The 25,666-nt window shown below is 42.2% G+C and overlaps 3 protein-coding genes across 4 annotated transcripts; 2 read left to right on the forward strand and 1 right to left on the reverse strand.

Annotated features, from left to right (window-relative positions):
- Nucleotides 1-2,297: 2,297 nt before the first annotated feature.
- LOC308381761 (E3 ubiquitin-protein ligase RING2-A-like) lies at nucleotides 2,298-6,736 on the forward strand (the record flags this gene model as incomplete). Its single annotated transcript, XM_080859343.1, has 6 exons — nucleotides 2,298-2,417; nucleotides 3,228-3,388; nucleotides 4,054-4,269; nucleotides 4,719-5,042; nucleotides 5,912-6,137; nucleotides 6,584-6,736. The coding sequence occupies 6 exons, from the start codon at nucleotides 2,298-2,300 to the stop codon at nucleotides 6,734-6,736; spliced, it is 1,200 nt and encodes a 399-aa protein (XP_080715469.1).
- Nucleotides 6,737-8,976: 2,240 nt separating this feature from the next.
- On the reverse strand, nucleotides 8,977-11,430 carry rps18 (ribosomal protein S18). Its single transcript, XM_080859347.1, has 6 exons — nucleotides 11,378-11,430; nucleotides 10,612-10,710; nucleotides 10,394-10,480; nucleotides 10,193-10,294; nucleotides 9,844-9,935; nucleotides 8,977-9,098 (listed from the first exon to the last, which is right to left on the reverse strand). Exons 1-6 carry the CDS (start codon nucleotides 11,378-11,380, stop codon nucleotides 9,023-9,025), a joined length of 459 nt encoding a protein of 152 aa, XP_080715473.1. The 5' UTR covers nucleotides 11,381-11,430; the 3' UTR covers nucleotides 8,977-9,022.
- Nucleotides 11,431-11,702: 272 nt separating this feature from the next.
- On the forward strand, nucleotides 11,703-20,865 carry vps52 (VPS52 subunit of GARP complex). Of its 2 annotated transcripts, XM_080859339.1 has the most exons (20): nucleotides 11,703-11,796; nucleotides 12,606-12,690; nucleotides 12,808-12,860; nucleotides 13,005-13,080; nucleotides 13,258-13,325; nucleotides 13,473-13,648; nucleotides 14,421-14,571; nucleotides 15,059-15,159; nucleotides 15,290-15,422; nucleotides 15,533-15,588; nucleotides 15,958-16,093; nucleotides 16,384-16,539; nucleotides 17,362-17,480; nucleotides 17,712-17,835; nucleotides 18,264-18,359; nucleotides 18,490-18,597; nucleotides 18,888-18,953; nucleotides 19,210-19,321; nucleotides 19,487-19,605; nucleotides 19,931-20,865. In XM_080859339.1, the coding sequence occupies exons 1-20, from the start codon at nucleotides 11,707-11,709 to the stop codon at nucleotides 20,075-20,077; spliced, it is 2,172 nt and encodes a 723-aa protein (XP_080715465.1). In that variant the 5' UTR covers nucleotides 11,703-11,706; the 3' UTR covers nucleotides 20,078-20,865. The 2 variants fall into 2 exon arrangements, with proteins under 2 accessions (XP_080715465.1, XP_080715466.1); XM_080859340.1 differs by lacking the exons at nucleotides 11,703-11,796; nucleotides 12,606-12,690; nucleotides 13,258-13,325 and having other exon boundaries at nucleotides 13,005-13,128.
- Nucleotides 20,866-25,666: the final 4,801 nt, after the last annotated feature.

The raw sequence follows: 25,666 nt of genomic DNA on the forward strand, positions 1-25,666 counted from the left end.
AAAGACAGAAAGTGAGAGAAAGAGGGGAATTGGGGTGAGGTACAGAGGAGGGGTGCAGGGCAGGGAAAGTGGGATTAGTATAAAGAGAGGCAGAGGAAGACAGAAAGTGAGATTTGCTGGACGATAAGAAATTTAGGTGGAGGGATTTTTCTGGAGTTACCACAAAAGTATGTTTTAGGCTCCAGATAAAAGTGTACATTTAAAATGACAAGGCAATAATGTAACAAGAGGCAATGCAATAAAAGGGTAGGTGGGGGGTGGGTTAGAGAGAGAGAGAGAGAGAGGGAGGGAGAGAGAGAGGGAGGGAGAGAGAGATCAAGAAGGAGCCAGCATTAATATGCTAATGGCCTGAGTGAGCACACAACAGGCGCACTGACCAAGCAAATCACTCCTGGACACACACTGAGGCTAATCCCCCACACAGCGCTCACACACACACACACGCACACACACACACTCCTTTCACACTCTGGTCATACAGTCACACACACACACACACACACACACACACACACACACAGTGATGTCAACCAGTGACTGATGTCCTATCATGTAAACAGTGAACAACTAAGAGGTTGTGGCCAGGTTCTGTTCCAAAATCTTCTGATGCAGGTGAGATATGACTTTTCTTAGATTATTACTTCTCTCTCTCACACACACACACACACACACACACACACACACACACACACACACACACACTGTCAGTCCGTCACAATCTCCATGGTTATTGAGCCCTGTGGAAGCCCCTCTTGGTAGCTTGTGTGAGAATTGTTCTGTGATTGTCTTTTCACAATTACAGTTGGGTGGGGCTTTGCCCTGCTGCGGTTCTCAGTCTCGTCACCCAAAGCAGCCATATTTGCTGAATAGATCTTTGGCCATCTGTGGCTGCCCCATGCCACCCCCGCCCAAAAAAAAAGAACTTCAAACATCTTCTGACAAAGCCAGAGATGTAGCTTGAGCAGTCATATTTGTCAATGCATTTATGTTTCTTTGGGTGTTGTTGTGTTGATTGTCCTGTCTAAACTTTTATTTGTATTTTTTTATTAAATCAATAAAAATAATAAAAACGACAGTTGTTTATCTTTTGTCATATTCCACTTTCTACGTTAGTTTGGCTATTTCATACCACCATGTCCTAACATCAGGTCTATTACTGTATTTAATAAATTATAATTGCATTTTATTTATGAATTCTGTCCATTATCTATGTAGTATCAAACATGCGAACAACAAGCAGGAAATTAAATAATTAAAATGTGTCAATCTGTGACTTTAGAATATAGTAAAGTGTCAGTGTCCAGAGAAACATGGTGTCAAACAATTGCATCGCGTTATTTTAATGACTCCACAATCTAGCGGGTTACTGTCGTTCCCTCATGTATAGACATTGATTTGGACCAATCCACAGTATATTTTTACATCACGTTTACAAAATTAGCACCACCAGATGTCGCTACGGTGTACACTGAATACAAAGGAAGTCTACGCAGAAAGATTGTATCCGGCGGAAAGTGACACATTAAGTGACTGACGGGGTGTAATGTTGAGCAAATAAGAACTAACTAACAACTAACTGCAGACCTGCTGATAACTAGCACACACGGTACGTGTCCTTTTTTGTTGAGCGGCATCATGTCCAGAGGCGTCAGAAGTTCGCTTTGATCGAGTCTTTTTTCCTCTTGCGTCGTTAGCGTAAACTGCGAGGGACAAGCCAGCTGTTCATCATCTTTTCTTCGCGACTACAAGTAAGTAAGACGCAGCTGTTGACAGCTTAAATAAACCTCCATGAAATGTGTTAGCAAGGGTGGGTTGGTGACACTGTGACCTAGCACAGCTAGTACAAAGACTGCCATTGCATGCAGTATTGTTGACATCCCCAAGCTAAAGGGGTTGTCAACTTTTTTTGTGCTGAAATTGTTGTTCATGTATGAAGAATAACCTCAGCGTTATTAACAGGTGTGTGCGTGCACTTGCAAAGTGACAGGCATTGACATAAGCATTGAAGGAAACCTTGAGCCCTTCAACATTGTCATATATGCCATAGCCTAAATAAGGGCTGTTAATAATATCTATTTCGATTATCCCCTAATCAATTATACTATTTCATTTTATTTTATTGATGCCCAGTAGACACATTTAACCATACGATCTTAAAATATTAATAGCATACATTTCAGTTTGTTTGAACTTATTCTCTGAGAGATGTCACAGATGATGCAAGTCTTCGATTGATTCATTTCCTGTTTGATATGTTATTGTTGCTGCTTGCATCCCATTCACTGACTCAGCTGGGGATGTTTGATAGGTTACCTTGTTCCTCAGGTTATTCTGACCAGATGGCAAACCCACTGAACATCCAGGCTCCTAGTAAAACCTGGGAGCTGAGTTTATATGAGCTACACAGAACTCCCCAGGTGAAGTACTACTAGTACTGTCATATTTGACGTCAACCAGGTCAATCAGAGCTTTATATCCACCCATTCCGGGAAGGACAAGACCAAATATTTTGGTTTGTTGAAATACACATACTCATCCCTACTCACAGCCACATTACCATGAAAGAACATTCAGTGCTTACATAAATACTCACTACAGTATCCACCCACAATTTTACCAAAAGATGTTTTTGTTTAGGGACCTAAAATGCTTCATAGGCGTCATCCATTGGCATATAACTTAATGCATATGTCATAAGTAAATGTAAAAATGTTAGATACGAATATATTATTAAATTGAGAGAAAGCTAAAGAAACTGTAAAGGCGTGTGGGAGTATAGTATGGCCGTGGAGTATAGTTCTGAGTACCTTTAGGCTGTATTATATTTAGTGAAAGCATACAAAAATATTATTTGTAAAGAAATGATATAGTCCTTTAATCATCTAGTCAGTCAAGACAATCAGATGTTCAGCCAATTAGTACAGACACGTCAGTCTTGTCATGTCACATGTCTGACACAAGTAATGTCTCTTAGCCTAAGGAAAACAACTTGCACATGGTTGGAGAGAAGGGGGTTTGTGGAGCTTAAAATTAATACGCTTTTGCTTAAATCACTGACCATTAATGATCCAAACAACTCAGACAAGTACTGTTATGCAGTTACTTGTGCATTTGTGTGTCTGTGTGTCTCTGTGTCTCTGTCTTTGTGTGTGTGTGTGTGAGTGTGTGTGTGCGTGCATTTCTTGGGCGGGGGAGGGCTTCCCTATTCACTTGTTTTCTTTTGGCAGGAAGCAATCATGGATGGGACAGAGATTGCCATATCTCCCAGAAGCCTCCACAGTGAGCTGATGTGTCCAATCTGCCTGGATATGCTGAAGAAGACGATGACCACTAAAGAGTGCCTGCATCGCTTCTGCAATGACTGTATCGTAACTGCTCTCAGATCAGGGTGAGCGTGTTCTCTCTGGCTCTGTCTCTCTCTCTATCTATGCCTGCCTGCCTGCCTGCCTGCCTGTCTGTCTGTCTGTCTGTCTGTCTGTCTGTCTGTCTGTCTGTCTGTCTGTCTGTCTGTCTGTCTGTCTGTCTGTCTGTCTGTCTGTCTGTCTGTCTGTCTGTCTGACACTCTCACACTCTCACACTCTCACACTCTCACACTCTCACACTCTCACACTCGCACACACTCACACACTCACACACAAAAGGTCGAGGGAACACTGACGCCTGCTGCAATATTTACAGTTCCAACTCAACTCTGCCCTGAACACACACAATTTGGCAAAACAAGGTCCTGACTAAAATGCGGTGCCACATTTTGACTTGCTAGTGGCATGTATACGATAGATTCCTTAAATACCAAATATAGTATCGTATTTTTATTTTACTTAACATCCTCTTGTTTTATCTCTCTTTTCTTTTGAAGAAGTCTTCCTAACGGCCCACCCCTGCTGTTTTGAAAAACAAATATGCGATGCCAAAAAAAGCCTTCCTGCTTATGGTTGCCCTGGCGATATATTTGGCAAAGCTGATTCCTTCCTGCTATCTCACTGAAGTCAACCAAGTGAAGAAAGATTCTATTCCTCTCACACCCCGACTCCCGCTATTCTCCCTCCTCAGGAACAAAGAGTGTCCTACCTGCCGCAAGAAGCTGGTGTCAAAGCGTTCCCTGCGCCACGACCCCAATTTCGACGCTCTCATCTCTAAGATCTACCCGAGCCGGGACGAGTATGAGGCCCATCAGCGGCGCGCTCTGGACCGCTTCAAGCAGCTGCATAACCCCCAGCCCCTCATCCTCAGCATCGAGGAGGGCATTCGCCTGCAAGCCAAATACAGGTCAGGGGGTCACTACAGGGCCAAGGGGGAGGTGCTCTTTCAATTCTAGTTCAGGGATAGAAGAATGATTGAATGATGTATCTGTCCATCTGTTGTCCTACCACATCGGTAAATACTGTTGGGGTGAGTTGGGGTTTTGAGGCTGCCAGTTATACGACGAGAGCGGTTCTTTCTGACCTTTATTATTGAGCAGTCACAAATCATAATTGAATGGCGCAAACAACCAGTGTGTCAAGTCTTACAACTTGTTTATTTTATGGAAAGCTTGGTATTCCACCGAGTGCTGATGTGCTTCCCGAGTGTTTCAGACACAGAAACAATCAGCAGTATGATCTTTTTTTATTGTAATTGGCTGCTAAATTTGCTAAGTAGATAATCTGATGATTTAAATCCCCAATCATCACATCCCTTTGCTGGCCCTTCTAGATTGTAATCACAAGTTTTTACAGACCTCTGCGGGTGCGCAAAGCTCAGCAGGATGACGGCGACAACACCACCTTCAGCGGCGACGAGGAAAACGGCGACACGCGCTCCCATGCCTCTCATGACTCCGCCCCCTCACATCAGCCCTCCCTCCTGACCAGTCACGCCCCAGAGGCGGGGCCCAGCCGATCCAAGAGGCCTCGGGAGTCTGACGAGTCTGGGGCAGAGGTGGACGGCCAGAGCCTCACCCCACCTCGAAAGCCGCGACGCAACAACAACAAATCAGAGATCGAGCTGGTGTTCCACCCACACCCCCTGCTAGTGAACACAGAACGGCACTGCCAGACAAGGTGAGACCTTCTTCTTCTTCTTTGGTACAGCTTGTAATTATCCTTGGCAGCCACACACTGGGGATTTCAGGTAGGATCAATGTTAAACACCCTCTCAATACCGTTTTTTTCTCCCACTATTTGGGATCTACCACAACCAGCTGAGCTCATAGATTCCTTAATTATTTAAAATCACCTGGTTCTGGTTATCAAGAGCTACATCACTTACTTTATTTAGATATGCATTTAAGCACACCTTCTGACACAAGCCCTAAAGTTTTTGTTAGGTGAAAATTCACACATGAGTTTACCTCTGACTCCAGAGTTGTGTATAAGTATCTTTTATTCAATAATCAATATGCATATCGGGCTCACTCATGTCTCGGCAGACAAGAGAGGGGCACAGGCCCACCCTCATCTTGGAGGAAGAGAGAGAGCCCGAGCTCATTCCCAGGCTGTAGCAGACGAGAGAGAAGCAAAGTAAAACACATCACACAAGTTTCAAATAGAAATAAGTTAGCGTTCTCTGACGCTATAGCACTATGTCAGCAGAGATAACCACGTGGTGGGTTTTCCACATCCGAGGTCATCTTGCCCTCAGCCCTCGCTTACGCACACACGGAAGGTACACTTTTAAGCACACATACAGAGACAGAAACGTCATGTTTCAGCTCACAAAGGCATATTATTAACACGCATACATACCGTACTTGATTTAAGTCAGAGTTTCACATTTCTCTATCAATTTTTTTTTTACATAATACCCCCTAATCACTAAGTTCATTTCATGAGTGAAGTGAGTTTTTTTTCTGTAGCAAATGATTATGGTGTCTGATACATAACTAGTGTTGCTTCAATTGAGTAATGTCCTCCCTCTCTCCTGCTCTCAGATATGTCAAAACAACTGCTAATGCCACAGTGGACCACCTCTCTAAGTACCTGGCCTTGCGTATTGCCCTGGAGGAGAGACAGACAGACCAGCCAGCAGAGGAGCCTGGTGTAGGGGAGACAGCGTCAGGGGGCGAGGGGAGCAGAGCTGGGCCTCCTGGTCGACTTTTGGACATCAGTGAGAAGCAGTACACCATCTACATCACCACAAGCAGCGGCCAGTTCTCTGTGAGTACAACTAACCAAACTGCCGTAATGCATTATATGAACTTCTTACTTAGACATTTTTGCCCAGCATGGCTGAGCATAGGTTTCCCAAAGTCCACCCACTAAGGTTATGTAAATAAAACATGTTGAAGCCAATCGATTTGAATTTTGGTTTCTATGTGAGTGCCTTTATCGGAAGTGTGTAGTGTTTAGTGGCATCTATTAGTAGAAATGAAATATGGTATCCATAAATGTTTTCGAAAAATTTACTTCAGGCAGTCTGTCAGACCTAAAGGTTCTTTTTGGAATTCCTTGGTTGGCTTAAGAAGAGACAGGACAGAGTGCCATTTAGTTTTTTTTCCTGTTCAACCAGCTATATGCTTCAGAATGTCTTCCTGTTATTGCTGCCCTCTTCCCTCAGTTCATCTTGTTTGCTTTTCTTAACATCACACCCCTCCCTCCTTCAGACTCTGAACGGTTCTCTGACTCTGGAGTTGGTGAATGAAAAGTACTGGAAGGTGAACAAACCTCTGGAGCTGTACTACGCTCCCACCCAGGACCAACAGCAGCCGCCTCAGCAGCCGCAAGCACTAGAGCAGTCCTCTTTATCCCAGCTGTGAAGACCTGGATGAAGGCTGATAAGAGATCTGTCTCTCCCCTCGTCGCTTGCTTAATTACCCCTACAGCATGGAACTGTAGACCTGCTGAGTTTATCTAATTTACACATTCTTCACCGAGGACATTTAAGTACTGACTATGAAACATATCCCTCTGCCCTGTTGTTGTCACCTATCAAGTGGTTGGTGAAAGTACTCGTGCCTTGGGACACGACTGGAGGAGTAAGATGCAAGGAGGGGTTGAAATGCTATCCTTGAGTAAGGATACTGAGCAGTTTTCATCTGCATAATTCCAAGGTTCATTGACTTGAATCCTCCCTATACATAAACACTGTTTATTTTAGTACCCTATGCATACAAACTGATATCAACAGTCAGATCCACCTAGTCCACCATCAGTTTCACCTAGCACAAAACAATGTTTAAATGAACACGGAACTGCCTCACAATGGAGGTAGTTTTATAATGACCTTTGTCAGAGAACAGCAAAACTACCATCAACTCGGTAGAAAACCCCCAAAGTGTGTGATTAAGGCTCATGTGAGTATCTATGCTGAGCTCCAAAGAAACACTCAGTGCGGGCACATGATGGCAGCACTCCGATCCTATCCGATTCTCTCCATGGGGTCTCCATGGGGGGTTAACTGCTCTCTCTCAAAGCACATGGAAGTGACAAAACTAGATCAGTTCAAATCAAATGCGGAATGTTTACATCTGCTACCGTTGATTATACAGTAAATACGTTGTGAAATGAAACAAAACCGTTGATTATACAGTAAATACATTGTGAAATGAAAAACACACCACAGTTAAAGTTGTATTAGTATTGATTGATTCACATCGATATGAATGGATTACATGACTAATAACGGGTGGAAAAGTAATATGAAAATATGTGTTCACTGAATTAGCGCGTTCTGTCCCAAACAGTTGCGTTCCAGTTTCTAAGTTTCAGTATTTCAACGTGAATGAGAGGGAGCACAAGAACTGAGCGTCTAGCAGCGTTTATCATATCATATACATTATATATGATGCATGTATATGTCTGTGGGCACGATCTCAAGCACGTGCAAAAGTTGTTGTTGTCCAATTTGAATCAGATACGAGAGACACATGCGCGCCCAGTCCAATTACCAGCGGAATCGAATCGTGTGTCCAGGGGTTTACATCGGAGTCCAGTCGGACACAATGAATCTAGTTCTGGGGAGACACGTGTCCAATATCCAATTGAAATCGGAAATTGGACACATGTGTCCACACTGACTGACTAAACACAAGAGCCTACCCTTGCTCGTATGGCAATGTGTAATTTTTATAGCCTTTTAAGTAGTGGCTTTCCAGAATTATAGAAATGTCGTGATGACAACAGTTGTTTGGCACAAGCCACAAGAGCCACTTTTTTTTCCCAAGGCTACACTTTTACATTAAATAAATGTACACATATAACATTTCTAAATGCACTTTATCTGAACCATCTTATGCATTAGGATGTGTTTTATTCCAGATATGTCTGAATATCCAATTTCTTATTAAACAATCTCCTATATGTAAACGTTCCCACTTGTGCAGCATATGTTATATCTTGCTCAATTGTGTTTAGTAAACTCTGATAACAGTTGTTATCAAACTGAGTTTCTGGCCAAAACGCTTTCATTTTTACTTTTCCTCATGTGAAACTAAACAGCCCTACGGCTACTGAAAACTAGCATGCCGTTTCAGACAGCAGCCCACCTGCACAAGACGCCAATTTTTATGGGGAATCTCCCGATTGGTTAATAGTCTAAACAGGAGTTTTGATAGTGCTGCACCCACTATTCTCAGAGCATCTGTTGTCATAACAGTCATCAGTGGGAAAGTAAAAAGAACTCCAAGAATTACTTGGTGTAGCCTTGAGAGCATCTGAACTAACCCAAGTCAAACACAAAACTATGCAGACTGCTGATTATGTGTGCTCTTAATACAAGTAGTCTTTGAGAAAGGTAAATCAGCAAAACAAATGAATGCTCAAGTTAAAATAAGATCAAATTATACATAGATCTAGAAACTTTCAAGCATTTACTATTCTGCTAATGCACTGACAGACCTGTTACAGCCTATGAAGATGTACTTGACGCACACGAAGGAAAACCCTCACCTAAAGATGATTATACATTCCCCCTCAGATTTTAACTTGGCTAAACAGCGTCCACTCTTCCTGATTCAGAAGAGCACTTTGTAATAACACCACATCAGGAAAAACAAGGTTTTTGTGAAATGTGGCATTTATTGACACATGGGGAGCAGGGAGATTTACTTCTTCTTGGACACACCAACGGTGCGACCACGACGACCGGTGGTCTTGGTGTGCTGGCCACGCACACGCAGACTAAAGGAAAGGAAGTAAATGTGTTAGAGCAATGAGTACATATATCAGACAAACCATTTAGTCCATTAATAATGTTAATTACCACTCATCTATTCTAGCAAAAACTGTAGCTCAAGCACCATTTAAGTGTCCTCATGAGCTACATTTTGGTAGTGACTGCAACTTAAAATACTTAAAAAAAAAAAACCTCATCAATGATGGAGTACAGACGCTATTAATGGCAGCCAAATACATTCACAAGGTCTTTTGCCGATTGGTCCCCCTCAGGCTAAATTCCCACGGTTGTTTAAACACACACACCTTGCCAGACATGGCCAACTTAGAGAAAACAAGAAACAAAGCAATATGCAATATTCATAAGGGGGTTTCAACCCAAGAGATTGCAGGAAAGATGGCTTGGCAGTAGCTACGAGACCAGACTCTGATCAAGTAACTGTTGCCATTAGACCAGCTTGCAAAATAGTCACTTGCCATTGGATCAGCTTCAAAACTAAGCATGGTCTGACTACTGTTCCTAGCTACTGGCAAGGCTTGCTGTATGTACTTCACTGGCTGCACAGGATGTGCTGTAGCAGCTTACTCTGCTAGCCATCATTGTATCCCAAACAGACTACTGCCAAGCTTGCAGTGCATCTCTTATTTGAGTAGCCTGGATAAAACTAAGAGGCAGATGCTATTCTTCCACGTGTGAAAGATCTGTGCCTATGAGAACAGTTTTGACAAGAGATTGAAAGGCTGTCCTTACCCCCAGAAGTGCCTGAGACCACGGTGAGCCCTGATTTTCTTCAGTCTCTCCAGGTCCTCTCTCAACTTGTTGTCCAGACCGTTTGCAAGAACCTGAAACCCAAAGTCAGCCATGGTAAGTAATCTGAGTGCCACGCGATTAATGCTCATGATTTTAGGCAGTAATGCAAAGGGAGTGAACAAGTACTGCCACAAATTTAACCAATTCTGGCATCCAAAGCTAACAGTATTTGTTTAAATACTCAAAAAGGATCAAGTATCTCAAGATTTTACTAAAACAGAACACTAGTGCATTTTGACAGCTTCAAAATAAACACGGAAAATAATGATTTAACATCATGGAAACATACCTGGCTGTACTTTCCATCCTTGACGTCCTTCTGTCTATTAAGGAACCAGTCAGGGATTTTGTACTGGCGAGGATTCTGCATGATGGTGATAACCCTCTCAACCTGTTGGAAAAAAATACATCAATCCACACTGCAGTATAACAAGACACATACCAGTGTAATGGTATCCTAAAGATTAATTCCAATCACTGCCCATCATACCTCATCCTCAGTGAGTTCTCCAGCCCTCTTGTTGAGGTCAATATCGGCCTTTCTCAGGACGACGTGGGCATATCGCCTGCCAACACCCTGAAACACAAAAGGGTGAAGTCCCATTTGAGAATCGCTGTGTGTTACCATGTTATCCCACCAAACAACTCATATGTAGGCAGACCACAAGCCATATCACGATCTTACATGGCTAAAGGAAGTAAGCTTACCTTAATGGCTGTGATGGCGAAGGCGATCTTCCGCCTACCATCAATGTTCGTGTTAAGAACACGAAGAATGTGCTGGAACTTCTCGGGAATAACCAGAGACTAAAAGAACACAAGATATTGCACAAACAGCCAATGAACACTCCAACTTCAACTGCACGTAGCTGAACAGCGCTACCGTTAGCCTCCTAGTCGCTCGATCCCACTCAGTAAACGTGTATTGTGAACCAAAAAATACGCTGGGTCACTCATCAAGAAGTTTTGTCTTAATCAAGCCTGTGCAGTATCGCATTGTAAGTTTAACTTCTGTAATTTAACAATGCATGCTAGTTGGATGCTAGTTGGCTCTCCAACCTGAAAAATTAAAACGCAAGCTGGCCTAACCTAGCACGGCTAGTTCATTACATGCCCAATATTTACCAAACACAGTCCATTATTAACGACCCTGGAGTGTATATGTACACGTTTAAAAAAAACTGATTAAGAGGGTAAACAGACACATGTTTTGCCAGAAAGCCTTTACTGAACGAACTTCATTTCAATGCCTAACACCGACGCGGGCTTGCATATCACAGGGTTGCTAGCTGGCAACTCCAGAATGTGATCCCCGATTAAATACATAATCTTTCCAACAAATATCACATTCCAATGAGCAACAATAATATTGCATGATCATATACGATACAGATTTTTTCTAACAAGGCACAAAGAAAAGCAGATGAATGTAGATATACATTTGGTTTTATCAGAAGCTAAGTCTCACACTCACCATCTTGGAAACAGGTTCCGAGCGAAGAGGAAATTCGTAGGCTCTCGCGAGAGTTTATCATTGGCTTTTGTGCAGGAAATGATTCCACCCTGGATATACTGCTCGTGTAACAACCATAACGAAATCCTTGTCGAAAAGTAGTTTAGACAAGCTTTAAAAATACAACAATAAACGCGTCACGTTTTCCTCTATACTATGCGTACGTCTGTTTAATATTGTAATTTAATAAAGCATATCTCACTAATGAGGTGTCAACAGCCACGGTGTTTCTGGAGAGTAAAATATGGTGTAGAACCGTAGTTCGTTGATTGTAGTTCAAGACAGGAACTATGGCGGAGGCGGTGGTCAGTGAGGTTAGGGCTGATGTTAACTCCGGTGAAAGCTCAGCAACTAATGCAATGGCATATTTGCAAGATGAGGTAAAAAATACTGCACTAAATGGTCTTTTATTGCAAGACCTTATTAAAATCGATATAGAATGGAAAAAACAATTGGCAATGGAAGCTATGCTAACGGACTCAGAACTATCTAGCTAGCCAGTATTATTTTGTAGGACTTGTTTTTGGAAGGGTAGCAAACATTATCAAATAGATAACTAACGTTACCTTCCTGGTTGTCCGTTTAAGTTATCATATTTTACGTGAACGTGACCAGCTGTTTGTAAGCCATGGTTTACTGCTGATGTTTGAACCACAAATGACCACAAATAGCGAGTTAGCTAGCGATTAACGTCACCTAATGCTGAAAAATGACATCTAGCTATTCTACGTTGTGACTTCCTAGTTCCTTGTCATAATTTGCTATCAGTGGCATCACATGTTGCAGCAAAACTCTGGAAGAATATATAAAAACTCTGGAAGAATATATAGAATAAAGAAATAGTTCATCACTTAATAGTACGTCCAGCTTTCCTATTGACAAGTACACGTAATACATAAATTACATATCAGCTGTTAGATAGTAGGCTACCCTTTCAAGTTCATATATTCGCACAGTACGTACGTTATTGTCGTTATTAGATAGGGTCGCAAAGTGATCATGTTGGATTTTTTCTATAATGGTATATGGCTCTGAAATGTTTTTCTTTAATGTCAAACGAAGCACTTTACCCCTATATGAAACCACAGGATCTATGTTGACAGATTATGTTTGAAGGGTTTCCTCTAGCAAGAAATGTCCTTGTTTCTTGAGTGAATGACCAGTGCTAATTTCACCTAAATGTCAACAGAAGCCTGATTCGGATTTGGATCCTGCCCTTAACCTGGGTGATTTAGACTTGACCACTGATGAGTTTATCTTGGATGAAGTAGACAGTAAGTTTGCTTTCAATTGTACTTTATGTATAATTGTATATGCATTTTAAAACATCACACACACGCTGGTTTACTGAAGAATGTGTACGATAATAACTGTATTCATTTGTCTTTCAGTTCACATCCAGGCCAATCTTGAGGACGATTTGGTGAAGGAAGCCCTGAAAACAGTAATACAGAGTTTTGATTGATTTTGAACACTTGAATTGTTCTGAATCCTGTGGTTTTGGTGCAAATAGCCTGACAATGAAGAACCTTGATCGTGATAACTTTTTATTTGCTTATATACTCTTCTAACTTTCTTTATTGTCCAGGGGGTTGACCTCAGGCAGTACTCAAAGCAAGTGGAAACTGAGCTCCAACGCATTGAACAGGCCTCAATTAAAGACTGTATCCCTCATGCATCATTTCAAATTCTCTCACTGTTTTTGCCAAAAGGTAAAATTTTTTGAGATGTTATTTGATTAGTAGGCATATCAGATACTCTCAAGATCTGGCTACAATTATGTGTTGTATTAATCAGTTTTGCCAGTTTTGTAACAAGTATCCTTGATCAAAGACTGACAGATATTAAAGAGAGCCAGAACATTGCTTCGCTTCACAACCAGATAACTGCATGTGATTCCATACTGGAGGTAGGATATTCAATATACATCATTTTAATATTCTGATTGTTGTGGTCAGAACTGGAGAGAACTCTCTTTTTCTCAATGCTCTCACTCTCTCCCTTTTTCTTTCTGTCTCTCTCTCACTCCCTCCCTTCCTTTCCTCTCTTCTTCCAGCGCATGGAGGAGATGTTGAGCAACTTTCAGAGCGACCTGTCCTCCATCAGCAGTGAGATCCAGACGCTGCAGCAGCAGTCCGTCAGCATGAACATGCGTCTGAAAAACAGACAGGCAGTACGGAGCCAACTCAGCCAGCTGGTGGATGAGTTGGTGGTGCCGGGAGCCATGATCTCGTGAGTCTGCAACGCAGAGAGCGAAAGAAAAAAGATGAGGGGAGGGGAGTGAAAGGCAGGGGTGATGTTAAAGCCCCAGTATGCAACAATTATACTTCAGAATTAGGGTTAGGATAAGCAGTTTAACCTTAAAATAACAGCTTAAAAAAAATTGGGGCGCTACAATGACTTTAAATATGGAGAATCGCCTTCGTGCCATTGCCATACCAGGGTCCATAGGCATATAACTGCGTTCTGTAGTTTTGCCTGCCGCAGCCCGGCAGCCTGACTTGTTTACTTTCTGCCGAACTAGTAAGTAGCTTATTTTGCCGTCTTGCTGTGTCTTGTGTTGCACTTGTTTGATGTTTGACTGTGTAAGGACAGTCGTTGAGTAACTAGTTTGTCATAATGTCAAAGTCAGAAAATTTTCAAGAGATTTAGTTAGTTTTAGCTGCTAGCATACCGTTAGCGAATAGCTATTGATCCGTCGTGCTGCTTTAAGCATCGCAGACTTATTTCACTCTTGTTTGTTTACCCAAGAGGCTTATTTTTCCCAGCCAAGTAAGCAGCCAAACATTAAGCTCCATCATTACGAACAAGCTTGTCACTTGTAAATAAAGAAACAGATAAACAATGTGTAATAACATCTGCTTTATAGTCATGGCAAGTCAAGACATGTTATGACTGGGCATAGATCTGTTTTTGCAAGTCCTTGAAGCCCTGAGTTAATGTGCTGATCAGTGTTTTCAGTTAACCAGTTACAGCACGCTTGTCATGTCTTTTGTCATCCCAGTGTAATACTGGACAGCCCTGTTACCGAGCAGGAGTTTTTGGAGCAGCTTCATGAGCTCAACAACAAGATCAACTTTGCCAAGGAGCTCAGCTTCAGAGAGACCCTGGCCTGCTCCGACATCCAGGACATTGTGGACAGACTCAAGATCAAGGTGGGAGCAGAGGGTTTGGAGCAGAGGTGAACGGGCAGAGTGAAACACAAGATGCTCTTGGTGGAAACCGCACTGATGTAAAGCCTTTAATTTACACTCACTGTGTGTCTGGATCATAGCATAGGTTCATTGCTAACGTGACACACCTGTCCGCAATAATGTCTAATAATGTGTTGGTCATATTTAAATCCAAGGTGTTCATTGCTGAAGGGTTACACCTGCCCACACATCCAGGATGTTCATTGATCGAAAAAACACAGTATCTCCATTAATCCTACCATTCATTTTCCTACAATTCAGCTGCATGTATCCCTGTGATGAGTCACAACAGTGTGGCGTCCGCTTTTGTTTTGTCATGTTTTAGCCAGAAGGGCACACTTGTTGAAACTGACCGCTTCAAATTAATCTGATTGTTAAGTTTACAGTCATCCGTCTCGCTGCATGTTCAGACAACAGCTGCTAAAGGTGTCCTCTTTTTGTTCTGTAGGCAGTGACAAAGATCAGAGAGTTCATCTTGCAAAAGATCTACTCCTTTAGGAAGCCCATGACCAACTACCAGATCCCTCAGAACAACCTGCTCAAGTTCAGGTACAGATGCATGCAGCTACCTACGAGCTTCGGGTGCTGTGACTTCTCAGTTGTCAGTCATTTCTGTCAATGCACTCAGTTGAACTCACCAAGGCATCACCTTAATTTGTCCCTTGCTGTACACTATTAGGTTCTTCTATCAGTTCCTGCTGGCTAATGAGAGGACGGTTGCTAAAGAGATCAGAGACGAGTATGTGGACACCATGAGCAAGATTTATTACAGCTACTTCAAGTCCTACAGCAGTCGCCTCCTCAAGGTCCAGGTGAGCTGAAGGCAAAGACAAGGGCAACTTGCATGTCGTTGGTATGACGATTATGTACAACACAAATTACTTTGGACCTTTTGATGACCTCCTTTTGCATTGTTGCACAGTATGAGGATGTGGCAGACAAAGATGACCTCATGGGTGTGGAGGACACAGCTAAGAAAGATATCCTTTCACTCAGAAAATCATGATGCATGTTTCAGGGTTGTTTGTGGATGGATGTGTGTGTCATGATGTCTTACACCTTATGTTTGTATTGTAGGCAAGCTAATACAGGACTTAATAACTGGGGGGAAATAATAATAATAATAATAATAATAATACATCACATTTATATAGTGCTTTTCACAGTTCTCAAAGACGCTTAAAATAAAGATAAAAAAAGATAACAAAAGAAAATGATACAAATAAATAAATAAAAGCTAATACGGGTAAAGTAAGGGGAGGGGTAATTGATGAGATGTCCTTTCCTTTGTATTAGGTTAATGCATTCATATCTCAGTACCCAGCAGTTTGTCCTTAACAGCTGAGCAGGTTTCTTCTCCAAGCCTTCCCTGAAAAGCAGGAACACCATCTTTACTCTGGGACAGCGGGGGGCAGTGTTGAGCCCTGCAGAGCTAGAGGGGCCCATCCTCATCCCGCACACTGCTCAGAGAGGAGACGTCAGGGTAATGACACCACAACCTCACATTTCCACACTAACACAGTTATACACGGGCAGAGAAGAGGCTTAGTCCTGCATTACAGCACACTGACAGGATTGATCAGTGCGTTATTATGTAAATCACCAATGCTTTGTCCAGTTTAAACAGTATTATGCATGGCACACTGCAAACTACATTCATCTACTAAGTAGCACTTAGAGAGGATTTCAGATAAAAAAAAATGTCTCTGTAATTTTAAAATTAAAATGAAATGAAGTCATGCATCAATTATTGCTCCATATATTCCCCCCCAGTACCCCTTTGAGACGCTGTTCCGTAGCCAGCACTTTGCCCTGTTGGATAATGGTTGCCGTGAGTACCTCTTTCTGTCCGACTTCTTCATGGTGGCTGGCAACTCGGCGCTGGACCTCTTCAACTGCATCATGGGAAAAACACTCGGCATGTTTCTGGTAAGATCCGTTAACCTCTGTGGGAGGGTGCAGAGGTTGGAATACATATCTGGTATGTTCAGAAACATGCACAGACCTCTAGCCCTTGTTAAGGGATATTTAAATATTTGTTCTTGTTGTCAATATGCCTTTAAAGCGTATTGTTTTTGTCCTACAGTCATAAATAGAACACCTCCAGAAAGCTTTAATCTTCTTCATATATGCCACTTGTGCATCAATGTTTTTAGTTTGAGGAAATGTACAAAAACATCAAGGCATGCCAGACTACCTAAAAAAGTCCCCAGAGGGTTAAAGGATAGGAAAGCCTACCTTACCTGACCTGACCATGTAATGTTTCATTCTAGGAGCACGGGGAAGTTCCCCTTTATTTTGTATTCTCTATTCACTGAGGGGTTGAGGGTTGAGTGTGTAATTCAAAAGGACACTGTAAAGGAGACCTGGACTCTTGTTCAGTCTGTGCAGAGATCTATGATTATTCCACGGCTGAACCACTGGTCTGAACCATATAACCAGTGTTGGCAGAAGTGTAAATGTGGTGTGATTTGCACTTTGCATTTACATTATTTGAATGTCCGCCTCAGACTGTGGTAAACTGTGGGAGGCTCTATATGAAGCCAGCTAGACGTTGTATCTAAGTGTAGATGCATGTTGGGGTGTGAAGAGCGCTGCGTGAGCGTGGCGCTTTTTGCCCCCCTTGAGTGATCAGTGGTTTCTGCTCAGAGTGGTGATGCATCAGTAGATGTACCAAGATGGGGTGCCATCAGTAGGAGGTGACATTTTTTTTTTCTCTTTATTTCTGTCTTTCCATCTCCGTCTCTGCAGAAGAACATATCCACCTACGTGTCTGACTGTTATGACAGCATTGCCGTGTTTCTGTGCATCCACATCATCCTGCGATTCAAAACCATCACCGCTAAGAGGAACATCCCCTCCCTGGACAAGTCAGTAGTTTGCAGCACAACCACAAACCTCTGGCACACACAGCAATGTCAAAAGAAGGGCAAGATGCATATATTAGGAAAGTGCATGGGTGTTTATTTTAAAAGTGTGTGTGTGCGCCTGTGTGTGTGTGTGTGTGTGTGTGTGTGCCTGTGTGTGCCTGTGTGTGTGTGTGCGCCTGTGTGTGTGTGTGTGCGTGTATGTGTGACAATATACATATGATGTGTCTGCAGGTACTGGGAGGCAGTGCTGGAACTGCTGTGGCCGAGGTTTGAGCTCATCCTGGAGATGAATATCCAGAGCATCCGCAACACTGATCCTCAGAAACTGGGCGTGCTGGACACAAGACCACACTATGTATGCATGCACAGACCAGAAATCTGTTCACACATTCTTTAAACCACATTATGTTCAATAACCTACACACAGGTGTTCACATGATGAAGTGCAGATCTTTACTCATTATAGGTCAAATTCTCACTGACCAATTGTATTAAAGGGAGGAAACCATTGCTGTAATACCTTTTCTCATTCACTGATGCGGTTTACCAGCCTATTTTGCCAATTGCACGAATTTGCACCATTGCAGTGCTGAGAATGGTACTAAATCTCCTTAATAAAGTATAGACATTTTATGCCATAACGCGAAGAATTTAATTATGAGGTTTAATAATGAATCATCTCTGATGATTCCCATGACCAGCTGACTGCTTATTTTCCAGTCTGGTTTATAACAGAACAAGAAAGAATGTTATGAATGTGTTGGTTTCTGGTCTATGTTGTAGATCACACGACGCTATGCAGAGTTCTCCTCCGCCATCGTCAGCATTAATCAGACATTCCCCAATGAGCGCACCCATACCTTGCTGGCTCAGCTCCAGGTGGGCCATCTCTACTCTGTACTATATTTACATTTCTCAGCTTTCTTTACTCCGTAATGAAAGGACCCGCAAAGACGACCAGCTGGTGAGGGCTGTTCTCATGTGCCTGTGCCTGTGTGTGTTTGTTCAGGTCGAAGTGGAAAACTTTGTCTTAAAAATGGCTGCCGAGTTTCCCTCCAGAAAGGATCAGCTCATATTCCTCATCAACAACTACGACATGCTGCTCAGTGTTCTAATGGTGAGATTCCGCCAGTTTAGAGTCGAGCTAGTGGTTAACATAGTCTCAACCTAGGTGCTTTTTACTCTCTACCTCCAACACCTTGAACTCACTGGAAAGTACCTGAATTTGAGTCAGTTGAGGTGAATTTTTGGAAACTGCTTGAAATTGTTTGCAGCTTTGGTTTGTGTCAAAGGTCCCAGACGGGGTCGTGTTAAAGAATTACATGACCTTTTTTTATATTCCCAAAAGCACCCTTTAAGACCTCAATTCTCGCTCACTCTCTCCCCCCCCCCCCATCGTGGTTTTAGGAGAGGGCAGCTGATGACAGCAAGGAGGTAGAGGGCTTCCAGCAGCTCCTCTTGGCTAGAAACCAGGTAAGCACAGAAGCCCTGGCACATAGGCCTTAGCACAGAGGCCCTAGCACAGAAGCCCTAGTATAGAGGTAGTTTTGCCAGTGCTGGGGTAATGCACAATATTACTAAAAAATAAATACATAGAAAAGATGATTTTAAATATAAAGTGTTGTGTTAATATTAATAGTTATAATATTAAGTGTTAAAACAATTAAACTGGAAGCCTCAATTGTCTCCATACACTCCTTGTTTTGTGTGTGTGTGTGTGTGTGATTAGGAGTTCATTGAGGAGATTTTGTCACCCCCCTTTGGTGGCATGATTGCATTTGTGAAGGAGAGCGAGGCCTTGATGGAAAGAGGTCAGCTGGACCGGCTGAAGAATGATGAAGGTTTGTTTGAAACAAAGCCTACTCCACTCCGTACTGTACCGTTTCCTCCCTTTTCTTTACTGACTTCTGCTAAATTATCTTCCTGCTTTTTAGCTGGCACTGAATACCCATTTCCTTAAACATATTTTTGCTCTCTTGTGCTCTCTCTCTTTCTTTCTTTCGCAGCACGGATCACTCAGCTGGTGAGAGGCTTCTCCATTACCTGGAAGCAGTCAGTGGAGGCCATGAGTCAGGATGTCATGAGATCATTCACCAACTTTAAAAATGGCACCAGCATCATTCAGGTACGGCTTTGTTTGTAGATCTCTCTCTTTCTCATCTGCTATATTTGGGCTTTTAATGTTGCTTTATTTAGAATGGGGAACACAGTGACTGTAATTTGAAAGTCACTTGTCACATGTCTTGTGATCCCTGTTGTGATGCTGCTGTGTGTCTCGTGGTGGTGATACAACACTTTTGTAATTGCAGTTCAATGAAGCCGCACCAACTTAACCACAAAGTATTTTAAAAAGGCTTTTAATGCTTTAGAAACATAAGTGGGTTGGCTCTGTGCACCAAGCCCTTGTCAAAGTGCTTTCTAAAATTGTGATTATCCGCCATCTCCACTAGGGGGCGCTGACTCAGCTCATCCAGTACTACCACGGCTTCCACAAGGTCCTCTCTCAGCCCACGTTCCGCAGCCTGGCCGTGCGCTCCGAGCTCATCAATCTGCACCATCTGATGGTGGAGGTGAAGAAGCACAAGCCCAACTTCTGATTGGAGGATGGAGACCCTGAGAAGCTACGCTAATTTACACAAACCCAACCTCTGATTGGACAACGGAGACTCTGAAGAGCTACTCTAATTTACACAAACCCAACTTCTGATTGGACAACGGAGACCCTGAAGAGCTAAGCTAATTTACACAAACCCAACTTCTGATTGGAGGACTGAGACCCCTGAGGGGTATTTTACTCAAACCCAAGCCAGTTTGCGACACAAGGAGGTGATGTCACTGCGGCCTGAGTCAACAAATCCCTGTGCCCATGAGAAGACATCATAGGATCCAGAGGACTCTTGGGTCTTTTAAACTGCACTTGCACTCTAATCCCTTGCGGTTGTGGGGTCTGGATTCAGGATAGGATGCTACTGTATACCATTGAAGGGAGAGAACTGGTGTGCAGGAGAAGCACTGTTGGAGAACGCTAACACTGGATTAGGAGGTAGCTCTACATTTTCTGTGGAAGCTGCTGGCATGTAAAGAGTTAAATATAATGTATATATGCGCTTTGTATGTACAATAGGCATTCCATATGTTTAAACCACGGACGAGTGGGAGCTTTGGAAGCATTTCAATGGGTATTCCATAATGATTAATATATTTAACTTAAGCAGATATATCGGTGATTATTGTGGTAACATCATGTATTGTTTCAGGTGGAAGTGCTCTATCTGGCAAAAAAAGTGAATCTCTTCAAAAATGATTCTGATTACTGTTTTTGTCTGTTGTTAAGCAAGACTGGTTTTCCTATTTACAATAAAGACAAGAAAGTGATTTTAACTGATATATTTCTTCACATAATCGTTTGTCAATGTATAGTTCCACGAAAAACAGCCACCAGAATAAATATTACCAAATGTGAGAGTGATAAACGTTTTGGTACATTTCTCATTTCGGAACTAAAATTGTCGAAACTGGCTCAACCTCCACATTATGCAGTTACTTTTGCATCATAACGTCAATTTCTCATTCTTTTGAACATCTGACAAATGTTTTGAACAGTCATGTCAAATGGTAAGTACAATTCTCTTACTCCCCCAAATATCTAGGTATTTATTAATTGTGTAAGTCATGACATGCAAACCAGTGCACATTATCACAATATAACAGTCATCAGCATCAGTTTCAGTGGTGGAACTGGAATGTTTCTTGAATGACTTGTCATTCGATCCTTGATTAATTGATTGATTGATGAGGATTGACTTAAAGGCAAAACACCTCATAGGCCAAGTCATGCAATAATCTAGTATGGTGATACAAATTACTATGAGTGAAAAAAAGCAAAACTGGAAATAAGGAATACACTACTATAATACATAGGATTACATTTTAAACTCAGTATCTTGGTTACAAATCATGACAAAATGACTTATATTTTAACACAATACATGGCAAAATTTGAATGTTCAACCGGACCAGGTTGAACTCCATTGCAAACCATCCAAAGACTACCTCGCTATTATCCAACTCTGCACAGTAAGTCGAAGCTGAACTTCATATCAGACTCCTCTGATCAAACTGTTCACAACACATACGAGCACGTCATTCTGATATTCACACATACAAGCATGTCATTCAGATATTCACACATGCAAGCATGTCATTCTGATATTCACACATACAAGCATGTCATTCTGATATTCAACATCCTATTATGTCTTGTGTGCAAATCTGTGCTCATAGCACATTGGTGGGATGTATTCAGGACACTTGCACATAATAAATAAGGACATAGGTCAACACATGGCTGTTTGATAGTATAAAAATATAATAATAGATATATATAATATAGATATATAAACTATAATATATACATAGGTATACATTATAGTATATAATAATTATAAATGGAATTATTACAGTTATATAGTTATAACAATAACATGGACTTTTATTGGTTGAAAGTGCTCAATTCATCAAACCTGTCCATGACAACAAAGTGCACGTGCATGTGTGAGTGGTGTGACATCCTGACTGTCGGTAGTTTTATTTTTTCTGTTTGTTGCTGTAATATTTATCAATGTTTTAAAAGCCTAGTTATGCTCCTTCTTTGACTATCTTCAAAAACAGCAACCAAAAAGAGAAGTAATACAGACAAGTAACAAGTAACGCAGTGGTGGAACACTAAATATTACTGCACTCCCAGTTAGATGAAATAATGCATTACAGCGCAGAGAAGGAGGAGGGTGAGAGCCTGACAGGATAGACTGCTGGCTGAGGAGTGAGAGACATCTGAGGAAAAACAAACAGACAAGATACCTGTCAGTGTTTTGTCAAACTTCCACTACTTTTGTGTGCCAGCATAAGACACCAGTTTAAAGGCACACTCTGTGATTCTAATCCAATCCATTTATGTCAATTTCAGCAAATTGCCCCTCACAGTCCTTTAGCTGTCCTTGCTGTGTGTGCCCTCACAATCTGGTGTTGGTACTGGCTTTGTAAATGGGAAACATTTCTACATGACATTTCCGAATACTAAATGTCTGAGTGTATCATGTGTGTATGCTGTGTGATGCCATCCCATAGACTTTTTGCCATCCCATAGTATTTTTACCCTGAATGTGACCAAATGCACTCACCGTTATTTTGCCAAACTGTTTCCGCCCTGTCAGGGATAGGTTCTGCATGACAAAAAGACAGACTGGGTAAATCAATTCTGCAGAAACTGCAGTCTTTCCGTAACGAAAACTGCATATACACTGCGCAGAGCCTAACAGCACAAAATGCTGGGCCTTCTCCATTGCACAGATCCAATTAAATGTAATTACTTTCATTAAACATTTCCACATTGCTGTGTCAGGGTGGAAGAAATGTGGAACCAGGGCCCGCTAGTGGAGTGGTCACTTCATTTGTATTTAAAACCATAAATTAGGCCCACAGGACCCCTCACACAGTACTGTCCATTGTCAGAGGCCTAACATTGGGTTCCATCGCATGTCCTTGGCATCATGCCATCATGATCAACTGAGCTACAGGTGAATACCCGGACATTTCTCACCTGTCACCGTGACCTTCACCGTGCTCAGTGCCAATCCTTGCTCATCCAACACGCGGTAGGTGCCCTCATGGTCCAATCCGACGTTTCTAAGGACAACCCTCCCTTCCTTTTCCCTGATCTGGTGACTCAGACTCGGGTCTGGCTCCTGACCTCTCTTCCAAAGGACCTCCCACTTGGTGGGCCGCCAACTCTGAAACACCACCTGTCTGGCCTGAGGAGTGTGCAGCTCCAGCACCAGGTCCTTCCCCCTTTCCACTGTCTCTTTGATCTTGTAGTCTGGAGAGAGGGAGAGGGACAGACAGCTATAACATCTATATAATGAGATGCACAAATTGGATCAGGCCCACTTAGAACTACAAACAGACACAGAATCTGGAATTAGGCCCATTTAGAACTACAAACAGACACAGAATCAGGAATTTGGCCCATTGAGAAATACAAACTTTAACTGTACGTCCAAGTGTCCTCAAGGCCTGTGTTTCAAGTTAAAACTACTGTACTATACAACTCAACTGAGGGAAAGCAAACACAAACCATTGTGCTGGCATATTCAATCCAGCTGTAACTGAACCTCAATGTTTTGAGACTGAAAGTGGTGGAGACTTTCAGTTGAGCAAGTGAGGATCAGTGGTGTAGTGGTCCCTGGAGAAGTGGGTATACGCAATGCTGACTGAAAAATAAGTGGGTATACTCTGTGTACATGCGTATACCCTGGACTATACCACTGGTGAGGATGACACATAATGACACTGACTTTAAACATTATTTCCAAACTATTCTAAACACGGGACATTTTTAACAGGTGTCCTTACCCCTGACAATGAACTGAATGCTCTGCTGCAACACCTTGCTTTTCACCCTCGTGTCGGCAACCACCAGGTAGCTCTCGTACACGCCAGAGTCCATCAGCCGGACATCTTCCAGAAACAGAGAGCAGTTGCCTTGTTCCAACATTCCCTGAGGAACGTTGGCTCGCCCCTCATACCCTTGGCCCTGGAACTTCTCTGAGCCCATGCGCTCAAACACCGTCTCTGCGGTGCTCAGCCACTGTATGTAGGGAGCAGCCTGATCCAGAGAGGACAGCAGGCAAGGCAGTACGGCAGACTGCCCCACATGGCACGATGTGGAGACCAAGGAGCCATGGGCATAGGAACCTGTAAGGCAGAGACAGGAGCTGTTTTCTAATATGTTCCCTGAGATTTTAAATATACACTAAAAGAATGCTGGACAGCATATTCAGTATAACAGCCTAATTTAGGTAACAGCTAAACCTACACACATCACTGATGCGTGGCAATTAAGGCTACTCACAGACTTGTATGACAATCCAAAGAGACATTGGAAGGTTGGAAGTGTGGTTGGCCATGTCTGAGTAGCTTCACTTTTCCATCAAAGTTTGACTGTTAAGGATTAAAAAACATATTAATATAAAGACACTTGTTCTTTATAGATAAATAAATTCCACATTTGTTGAAGCCTAAACAGATTAATTGTTTTCTTGATAAAAAATACTTAAAAAGTTGCAGTAAAAGGGATACAATTATTTCCCATATATGTATATTCCTTTACATTTAATGGAGCTTTTGTCTTAGCTTTTTAATCCACTTGTTTATATGTTGGGGTTGGAAAATGAAAATGAAAAATGTTCCCCTTTGACTAGTTTCGTTTCTGTGTAACACAGATTCCAGCCAGATAGTAGGGACGGCCCCGTCTACGTTCCTTCGGCGAAATGTATGTGTTTGACGCCTTCAGCGCGTGCTACTGGGCTAATCAAAATAACAGCGACGCTCAATGCATTAGTACGAATAATGTCATTACATCTGTCTTTGTCGCTGCCCTGATACAGATAACATTTTAACCCAAATCTATACGAGCTTCAACCTGTTTGTAACCTTACAAATATCAAAGTATGACAACGCTTAATGCTGGTACAGGACAGCATATGTTGCTTCTAACTCTTCTATTTCTAACAAGTAGTCTATGCTTTGTTGAAGCTCTGTTTCTCTTTCGGAGTGCACGCAAAAAAATGAGCGTTCGTTGTAAGGTAATAGAGAGAGAATACCGTTATTTTTGCTTCCTACGACAACCACACCACAGGCTGTGATGATTATGAATTGTTACAAATCGATAAAGTCATAATACAGTCCTCACCTGTGCTGCTCCCCTCTGCCATGGGATGTGAAGCGGATCTTTCGCTTTTGGAAGAGTGTGAGTGACTGAGCCTGAGCCGAACCACAGACTTCGCATGATTATAAGCCGAGAAACGAAACCTAGTGGGAATAGAAACCTAAAAGTTTACCTCGTAAACAGAAACATGAAATTATCAACAAACGCTATTTCATTCAAGTTGGTCCCAGTCACGGATGTCTGATTCAAAATCCCAAGCCCCCCCCCTTTTTTCCAAGACCATTTTGACTATATATATATAGCAGACCCTCACTGTGCCCACTCTACAACAACTCACTCAGCCTCAGCAGACATGGAGCACTGTATAGCATTAACACTGAATCTGCTTTTATTATGTGAGTATCCTGAAATAAGAGGTGTATGATATGAGATAATTACTGTAAGAGAACAGACAGAGAGG

Source organism: Sprattus sprattus (assembly GCF_963457725.1).
Source record: "Sprattus sprattus genome assembly, chromosome: 20".
Classification (NCBI taxonomy): Eukaryota; Metazoa; Chordata; class Actinopteri; order Clupeiformes; family Clupeidae; genus Sprattus; species Sprattus sprattus.

What these genes read in the sequence shown, in the direction of transcription:
- rps18 (XM_080859347.1), bottom strand. An exon ending in TCGCCATCACAGCCATTAAG is followed by an intron (nt 10,481 to 10,611) that starts GTAAGCTTACTT and finishes TTTGTGTTTCAG; the next exon opens with GGTGTTGGCAGGCGATATGC. An exon ending in GGTCTCAGGCACTTCTGGGG is followed by an intron (nt 9,099 to 9,843) that starts GTAAGGACAGCC and finishes CCTTTCCTTTAG; the next exon opens with TCTGCGTGTGCGTGGCCAGC.
- vps52 (XM_080859339.1), top strand. Translation starts at nt 11,707, where the DNA reads ATGGCGGAGGCGGTGGTCAGTGAGGTTAGGGCTGATGTTAACTCCGGT. An exon ending in TGGACAGACTCAAGATCAAG is followed by an intron (nt 14,572 to 15,058) that starts GTGGGAGCAGAG and finishes TTTGTTCTGTAG; the next exon opens with GCAGTGACAAAGATCAGAGA. An exon ending in GTCGCCTCCTCAAGGTCCAG is followed by an intron (nt 15,423 to 15,532) that starts GTGAGCTGAAGG and finishes ATTGTTGCACAG; the next exon opens with TATGAGGATGTGGCAGACAA.